We start from the raw sequence: 9,811 nt of genomic DNA on the forward strand, positions 1-9,811 counted from the left end.
AGACAATCTGGACCCTCTATTTTTGTTGCAACCTCTCTTTGGTATCATGCGAGATTCCTAAAGATTGGAAAGCTGCCCCTGTCATCCCCCTCTTCAAAGGGGGTGACACTCTATACCAAAACTGTTACAAATCTATATCCATCCTGCCCTTCTAAAGTCTTTGAAAGCCAAGTTAACAAACAGATCACTGACCATTTCGAATCCCACCGTACCTTCTCCGCTGTGCAATCCAGTTTCCGAGCTGGTCATGGGTGCAGCTCAAGGTACTAAACTATATCATAACCGCCATCGATAAAAGACAGTACTGTGCAGCCGTCTTCATCGACCTGGCTAAAGCTTTCGACTTTGTCAATTACTGTATTCTTATCGGCAGACTCAACAGCCTTGGTTTTTCAGATGACTGCCTCGGCTGGTTCACCAACTACATCTCAGATAGAGTTCAGTGTGTCAGAGCCTGTTGTCCGGACCTCTGGCAGTCTCTATGGGGGTACGACAGGGTTCAATTCTCGGGCGGACTCTTTTCTCTGTATAAATCAATGATGTCTCTCTTGCTGCGGTTGATTCATTCATCACCTCTACTCAGACGACACCATTCTGTATACATCAGACCCTTCTTTGGACACTGTGTTAACAAACCTCCAAACGAGCTTCAATGCCATACAACACTCCTTTCTTGGCCTCCAACTGCTCTTAAATGCTAGTAAAACTAAATACATGCTCTTCAACCGATGATCTTCAACCGATGATCTTCAACCGATCGCTGCCAACACACGCCAGCCCGACTAGCATCACTACTCTGGATAGTTCTGACTTAGAATATGTGGACAACTAAAAATACCGAGGTGTCTGGCTAGACTGTAAACTCTCTTTCCAGACTCACATTAAGCATCTCCAATCCAAATTTAAATCTAGAATAGGCTTCCTAACAAAGCATCCTTCACTCATGCTGCCAAACATACCCTCGCAAAACTGACTATCCTACCGATCCTCGACTTCGGCGATGTCATTTACTAAACAGCCTCCAACAGTCTACTCAGCAAACTGGATGCAGTCTATCACAGTGCCATCCGTTTTGTCACCAAAGCACCAAATACCACCCACCACTGCGACCTGTATGCTCTAGTCGGCTGGCCCTCGCTACATATTCATCGCCAGACCCACTGGCTTCAGATCATCAGTCTTTTATAGTTAAAGCTCCGTCTTATCTCAGCTCACTGGTCACCATAGCAACACTCACCCATAGCACCCATAGCACGCAGGTATATCTCACTGGTCATCCCCAAAGCCAACACCTCCCTTGGCCACGTTTCCTCACAGTTCTCTGCTGCCAATGATTGGAGTGAATTGCAAAAATCACTGAAGTTGGAGACTTATATCTCCCTCACTAACTTTAAGCATCAGCTATCTGAGCAGCTTACAGATCACTGCAACTGTACGCAGCCCATCCAACTACCTACAATTTGTTAGGTACGCTATCCTTACTAATCAAATAGCATATCATTACAGCAGTTGCTTGAATGTACTGGTATGTTAGCTGGCTACCGAACGTTAGTTGGCTACTAATACGTCAAACTTGACAGTATATTAACTATATGCTATCTAACTAACTACCCAACGTTTATTGATTTTATTATTCACGTCATGCTTAGCTTAGCTACGTGGTATAGTCATTGTGTGTTCTCAATGGACATTGTTAATGAAGTTGTAAGATGTCTAGCTAGTCATTTGTTAGCTATGCTAACAAGTTAGCAAGAAGTTGCCTAGAAACAGCATCAACTTCTAATAGACAAGCGAAGCATTAGTACACTCAACTGAAAAGATACTGTTCGTTTACAGAATACTAAAATGAAACTATAGTATGTAGTATGTACTCATTAAGTATGTAGTATACAGTATGTAAGTATGGGTATTCGAACACAGCACTGGTTTCTTATTGAAACTAACTGTAACCTTCTACTTCCTTCTTTCAAATCATTAGATGGAAATGAATAACATCGATAAAAAGAAGGCAATCACCTTTTCTGTTATTTTTCTACTAGTTTTGATGGTAATCTTTGCTTTGAACTTAGGCATTCCCCATTCAAATGTGAAATATTTTACATTTGAATTAAATACAAAATTTTACAAAATTGTTGTTTGAATTGTTTTCTCCTACAGTAGATCAGTGTTCTGTACTACGGGCTGCCATAAGTCTTATACATGGAAACCTTTCTAAAAAAATAACTGTTACAGGATGGAGAAACTCAGAATGGAGGGATTCAAGATGGAGGGATTCAATATGGAGGGATTCAAGATGGAGCGATTCAAGATGGAGGGATTCAAGATGGAGGGATTCAAGATGGAGCGATTCAAGATGGAGGGATTCAATATGGAGGGATTCAAGATGGAGGGATGCAAGATGGAGGGATTCAAGATGGAGGGATTCAAGATGGAGGGATTCAAGATGGAGGGATTCAAGATGGAGGGATTCAAGATGGAGGGATTCAAGATGGAGGGATTCAAGATGGAGGGATGCAAGAGATTCTACCTCTAGATATGGTCCGTTCTTCTGTTGATGACAAATATGATGGGTTCAGAGATTTAATGTTATGGGCGGTTGAAAACATGTACCTCTTCGATGAGTTAAACACTAATCCTCAATTCAATACATCCTGGAACATAGCAAAACCACACGCTATACCACATGGAGACAGTTTGAATACAGAGCATTCTATTGCTATCTATTTGTATACAAAAAAAGAAACCAGGAACAAATTCCAATCGATCTATTTGGAATACAACAAAGCAGTTCAAGAGGGCCATTCTGCATATATGACAACATCATTCAAGTACCATGCACTGCATTTCTACCTGACTGATGCCATTCAGATTCTTAGAGAAAGACAAGAGACATGTAAGGAAACCTTTCACAGAACCCACAAGAACGTTGATCAGAGTGTTTTTAACCACGAGATCCGTTTCGGCACCTTCGCCACAAGCTCTTTAAGATCCGACTTAGCCAATTTTGGGAATGTGTCTTGCTTTGAGATCCACACTTGCTTTGGCGCTGAGCTAACTTCTTACTCAGCCTTTCCTGAAGAGAGAGGTTTTAATTCTGCCATATGAGATTTTTGAAGTCACCAAAATCCAGTGAAAGTCACCAGTGAATAACCTGTTGTGTGAAGTCGTCTATAAACTAAAGAGCAAGGGAACAGACACTGATCTGAATTGCAAATATATTTTCAGTGGAGGAGAATCAAACATCATCAGAGCATCAGATACAGGCTACATTATTATGTTGATAACTATTGTATGTTACTGATCATTACCACCTCTACCAATGAGAAGTAGCCTGATCTGACACAACAGCTGCCCCAGCTTCATAGTGTAGAGATCCTGGCCTTGTTCCAGGTCAGCTACATTGCAGACGCATGCCTAATCTCACGCCTAGATAGGCTTTTACCAAATCAACTAACCACATCATTTAGAAATCTGATGCCCTACAGTGATGTCGATGACCTGGCACACAACGCTTGATTGATGCAATGCAACATCTGCAATGTATTCCTCCTTCACTGCAAGCCCTGTTAAGGCTTGATTTAACTGCAATGATTGCAAATCCTTAAAATCACCTCATATTCCTGACTGTCATGCCTAATGGCTGTACAAAGAAATGACACGTCAGTACTGGCTTTAAAGCTTGCTTCACATTACATGGTTTACAAAATCCCTCAGTTTTATTACCTTTCACACTATGCAAGTCTTGACAGGATTGCACGTGTCCCATCATGTCTAATCTGTAATGAATTATATCAGACAAACTGACTCAATTGAACCTAAGGTCAGTTCGTAACGGGATGTAAGAATAACAAGAGTGAGGAGAAAATACAACTTGGAGGGCTCTGAGTCTGAGAGAGAGGGTTGGGTGAGAGAGCACTGAGAAGGGTTAGTCGTTTCCTGTCTGTGAGGTCACTGGCTGTAAGCCTCTCAGGGTAGGAGTGCTGATCTAGGATCAGTTTGGCCTTATAGATCATAATGAATACGGTTATATGGACAAGGGATCCTAGATCAGCCCCTGAGCTCCGTACTGCTCAATCAACCAATCACAACCAGCAGAGAGAGTGGGAGGAGTGGGAGGAGGACACAAAACATAGATGAATGATACAGCTACAGTATCAATCCTAAATACCATGCAGCCTTTTCATGGGAGGGAAATTCTGTCGGTTTCATTAAGTACATTGTTCATCTGACAAAACTGGTTTGAGAGACTCAGTCAAGCATAACCGACACACGTTGATAACACTATAGTCTGGTATGTGATTCTACCATGAGACTAAACACACTGGCCATGTCCGACTCCCCATACTAACTAGTAGGCTGATGGATATGAGAAAATACAATGTTTTATACTATGTGAAATGTCTACTATTGAGTCATTCATTTCAGCCTTCTAATGTTTTTATTTATGTATTTCTCCTTTATTTAACCAGGTAGGCTAGTGGAGAACACCTTTATTTAACCAGGTAGGCTAGTGGAGAACACCTTTATTTAACCAGGTAGGCTAGTGGAGAACACCTTTATTTAACCAGGTAGGCTAGTGGAGAACACCTTTATTTAACCAGGTAGGCTAGTGGAGAACACCTTTATTTAACCAGGTAGGCTAGTGGAGAACACCTTTATTTAACCAGGTAGGCTAGTGGAGAACACCTTTATTTAACCAGGTAGGCTAGTGGAGAACACCTTTATTTAGCCAGGTAGGCTAGTGGAGAACACCTTTATTTAACCAGGTAGGCTAGTGGAGAACACCTTTATTTAACCAGGTAGGCTAGTGGAGAACACCTTTATTTAACCAGGTAGGCTAGTGGAGAACACCTTTATTTAACCAGGTAGGCTAGTGGAGAACACCTTTATTTAACCAGGTAGGCTAGTGGAGAACACCTTTATTTAACCAGGTAGGCTAGTTGAGAACACCTTTATTTAACCAGGTAGGCTAGTTGAGAAACCTTTATTTAACCAGGTAGGCTAGTGGAGAACACCTTTATTTAACCAGGTAGGCTAGTTGAGAACACCTTTATTTAACCAGGTAGGCTAGTGGAGAACACCTTTATTTAACCAGGTAGGCTAGTGGAGAACACCTTTATTTAACCAGGTAGGCTAGTTGAGAACACCTTTATTTAACCAGGTAGGCTAGTGGAGAACACCTTTATTTAACCAGGTAGGCTAGTGGAGAACACCTTTATTTAACCAGGTAGGCTAGTGGAGAACACCTTTATTTAACCAGGTAGGCTAGTGGAGAACACCTTTATTTAACCAGGTAGGCTAGTGGAGAACACCTTTATTTAACCAGGTAGGCTAGTGGAGAACACCTTTATTTAACCAGGTAGGCTAGTGGAGAACACCTTTATTTAACCAGGTAGGCTAGTGGAGAACACCTTTATTTAACCAGGTAGGCTAGTGGAGAACACCTTTATTTAACCAGGTAGGCTAGTGGAGAACACCTTTATTTAACCAGGTAGGCTAGTTGAGAACACCTTTATTTAACCAGGTAGGCTAGTTGAGAACACCTTTATTTAACCAGGTAGGCTAGTTGAGAACACCTTTATTTAACCAGGTAGGCTAGTTGAGAACACCTTTATTTAACCAGGTAGGCTAGTGGAGAACACCTTTATTTAACCAGGTAGGCTAGTGGAGAACACCTTTATTTAACCAGGTAGGCTAGTGGAGAACACCTTTATTTAACCAGGTAGGCTAGTTGAGAACACCTTTATTTAACCAGGTAGGCTAGTGGAGAACACCTTTATTTAACCAGGTAGGCTAGTTGAGAACACCTTTATTTAACCAGGTAGGCTAGTTGAGAACACCTTTATTTAACCAGGTAGGCTAGTTGAGAACACCTTTATTTAACCAGGTAGGCTAGTGGAGAACAAGTTCTCATTTTCAACTGCAACCTGGCCAAGATAAAGCAAAGCAGTACGACACAAACAACAACACAGAGATATACATGGAATAAACAAACATACAGTCAATAATACAATAGAAAAAGTCTATATACAGTGTTTGCAAATGAGGCAGGATAAGGGAGGGAAGGCAATAAATAGGCCATAGTGGCAAAATAATTACAATATAGCAATTAAGATTCTTAATCTAGTGTAATTCACTACATGCTATTGAGGAAGATAATTGTCACTTCAGACCCAGATTATAATTAGCTGAAAATAAGATAAGTGGATAGACTGTAGAAGACACATTCTCATTAGCATACTGTACTAGGCTCACCCATACTATTTGTTGCTTATTGCACAAATTTTATCTAGACTACATTGTAAATAGCGTTGTAATAACCAGACAGATAACCATGTAGCGTAATATTAATGTAAGAGATCCAGCCGGCTCACCAGGCTCCATTCTAAATAGTATGTAGTATGATCAGAACACAGTAGTTATATTCAGTAGTAGTCAAGACAGATGTCAGACACGGTCCAGGTGGTTTGTCTATGAGATCTGGCCGGCTCACCAGGCTCCATTCTAAATAGTATGTAGTATGATCAGAACACAGTAGTTATATTCAGTAGTAGTCAAGACAGATGTCAGACACGGTCCAGGTGGTTTGTCTATGAGATCCGGCCGGCTCACCAGGCTCCATTCTAAATAGTGTGTAGTATGACCAGAACACAGTATTTATAGTCAGTAGTAGTCAAGACAGATGTCAGACATGGTCTAAGTGGTTTGCCTAAGAGGCAGGTTGACAATAAACATCAAATAGTACAACAATCAAGGACATATTTTAGTCATTGACCTTTTATTAATTGATCTGATAAAGGGGTTTTCATATTCATATGACTGTCTCACACCTGTAAATGGGCCACACACTTATTTAGAAGTTGGATTCTGGGGGAACAAATGTTTTAAATAGATGGTTGACAGATCCTTCACTTTAGGTAGGCCTCAGAGACATGGAGCATTGTTCACAGTTACCAGAAGAGGGAAGCATTTCACTTAACCAGCTAAAGGCCTGATTGACAGAGAAAGCTCAGACTAGGGTTATTCAAATCCAGTCTCAAACGGTGGGGATCAGTTCTGTGATTGCCTAAATTCAACACAACTGTTCTTCCAGGTTGGTTAAATTAAAAACATGAAGTGCCTGCGCCCCTCCAGGACCATGGTTGCCTACAAGGTGCAGTACTTCCCAACCCTCTTCTCTGGGTTCACCAGACAGGCACACCTGCATCAATTAGTAAAGGGTTTGATGGTTAGTAGAACGAATCAGGTGTGTCAGATTAGGATTACTGAAAACCAAACACACACTAATTTACCCAGAGGCCTTTAGTTGCTTGACACAGCTCATTCTGCACAACAGCCAGAAGAGGGCAGTATTTAACTCCACAAGCTAAAGGAATGATTGGCAGACTAAGCTCTAACTAGACAAACCTCTTTCTGCAGCACTCCAGGACCAGGGTTTTCTACTACACTGTAGGTGCAGTACTTTCCAACCCTCTCCGCTGGGTTCCCCAGACAGGCACACCTGCATTAATTTGATGCACTACAGAGTTTGATGGTTAGTAGACTGAATCAGGTGTGCCAGTTAAGTGCTAAAACTGTGAAAAAAATTTGAAATGTCTGATGGTCCCTGAGGAGAGGGTTGGGAAACCCTGGACTGGGGGCCTCAATCTTCACTTTAGTGCTGCTTTCCATTATTCTAAATGATTGATTGATTAAAGTGGTATATTGGCTATTAGTATTCTAGACCTGAATCAGTCCCTGATTAGAGGAGAAGGATGATGATGAGGTTTAAGGGTCTTTCTGTACTGTTACTATGGGAAACCTTTTCTCAGTATCAGCAGTGGTGTTGCTGGTGTTGGTCATGTCCACAAATAGATCAGTATGAAAGAAGTGTGAACAAACCATTCTCAGAAGCCATGTGGTGTTTCCTGCCTGTGTGGGTGTGTGTGTATATGTATTAAAATGTGACCTCTATTGATCTGTGTGAACACACATCCCTCTACAGATATGTCTGCTGGATTAGATGCTACAGTATCTATATAGTGGCTGGACTCCAGCATAAACTTTATACAGTCAGCAGCTATGTTCCCAAACAGTAAGGCCACCTCCAATTAGTCTCAATCTGTTCAATCAACTCAGAACCTCCCACCCACCCCAACATCTTAAACTCTAAATAAATAACTAACAGACTTACAGCTGTCTCTCATCATAATAATAATATCTGCATTTTCTTGTTTCACACCTGTTTCTCTATTTGTCTTCCATTCACTAAAGGTCAGTCTCCCTCTGCATGATCCAAAATCCAACTTCCCCTTAGACATGGCTCCAGACTCTGTTGATGACTCCTACAAGGGCTGTGAGGAGAAGATGCTCAGGAAGGTGCATGACTATTACCTGCCAAAAGAGAGAGGAGAGAACAAAGATTTCAACCAGGCTTGGACTGCTGCTGAGGACCATTACACAAAAAAAGGAAAACTGTCTAAAAACTATTCCCTGGCAATCCAGGTGTATGTGAATGCAACATCCAACGTTTACAAGTCATTCAACGCTGCCACTCGTACCCAAAAGGAGAGCTACAAAACTGTGTTCCAGTACCACTCCCTGCACTTCCTTCTGGCCAATGCCTTACGAATGCTGAACAAGAACAAGAACAACAAGAACAAGACTTTCCAAACCTTCCGTGGATCTAAAGACTCTTTCGAGGGTGTCCAATATGATGAAATGCGATTCGGACAGTTCACATCGAGCTCTTTAGACCAGAAAATCACTAAACACTTTGGAAATCGCTCCTGTTTTGAGATCGCCACCTACCTTGGTGCCCCACTGGGGGAGTACGCATCTCAGATGGCTCATGAGAAGGAGGTGCTGATTCCTCCCTACGAGGTGTTCAAAATTACAGAGGTGCTGAAGAGAACAGACAAGAAAGACCTCTGGTGTGATGTTGTTTACAAACTGGAGAGTACTAAGAAAGAAAAAAGTGACCTGAATTGCAGTTTGTTTAAACAACTCCAAGGAGAATAAAATTAAACCAGCAACACAGCTTTTCTGCATGCTGTCAAATTATGACATTTTGTGTTGTATTGTAGATTATATTGTAACCCTTGGTTTCACCATCCATTGTTGCTCACTCCCACAAATGCAGGAAATATGATTGTCAGATCTGTCCTAAACATAAATGTTGGCCACATTGTTTGCTTAGATTGTTAAGATTTCTTCTGCCAGTGAATTGGCGTGTGTGCATTGCAGTTTTTGTTAAAACCAATAAAGAAAAGCATTCAGCAATATGACATTTCCTGTCCTATTTATCCACTTCCTGTACATCTGTTATAAAGATATCAATTTCAGCTCACTTGAAGAAAATCTGTTCTCAGTTTTATAATTAGAAGTGTCTACAAAGATATTTAGATTTAAACAAAGATTCAAAGATTTCGACAAAGATAAATAAATAGTTGTAGAAATAAATTACACTTATTAACGGCTTCGAAATAAACTTTATGCGGGGAGGGATGGAGAGCAGTAGCAGGGTTAGTAGTTTCCTGTGTCTGTGAGGTCAGAGCCCTGTACTGCACAATCTATCAACCACAAGAAGGACAGAACGGTCTCATTCCAGGCCAACTATATTGCAGTTGAGTTGCACGCAGCAACCAATGGGCAATAGATTCCTATACCACTCGATATGGTTAACGGATGTGTTAAACACCTGAGCTCAGCACTGCTCAATCTATCAACCTCAATGAGGAGAGAGCGGTCTCGTTCCAGGCCGACTATATTGCAGTCAGGCTGCATACAGCAACCAATGGGCATTTGTTTGCTATATCATATGATGTGGTTC

The 9,811-nt window shown here is 41.3% G+C and overlaps 1 protein-coding gene across 1 annotated transcript; it reads left to right on the plus strand.

The window, feature by feature from the left end:
- Positions 1–2,233: 2,233 nt before the first annotated feature.
- Positions 2,234–9,256, plus strand: LOC112263187 (ecto-ADP-ribosyltransferase 5-like). Its single transcript, XM_042312775.1, has 2 exons — positions 2,234–2,513; positions 8,168–9,256. The coding sequence occupies exons 1-2, from the start codon at positions 2,234–2,236 to the stop codon at positions 8,998–9,000; spliced, it is 1,113 nt and encodes a 370-aa protein (XP_042168709.1). The 3' UTR covers positions 9,001–9,256.
- The last annotated feature ends 555 nt before the right edge of the window (positions 9,257–9,811 follow it).

The sequence above is a fragment of the Oncorhynchus tshawytscha genome, unplaced genomic scaffold (genome assembly GCF_018296145.1).
Source record: "Oncorhynchus tshawytscha isolate Ot180627B unplaced genomic scaffold, Otsh_v2.0 Un_contig_9602_pilon_pilon, whole genome shotgun sequence".
In the NCBI taxonomy this organism is placed as follows: domain Eukaryota; kingdom Metazoa; phylum Chordata; class Actinopteri; order Salmoniformes; family Salmonidae; genus Oncorhynchus; species Oncorhynchus tshawytscha.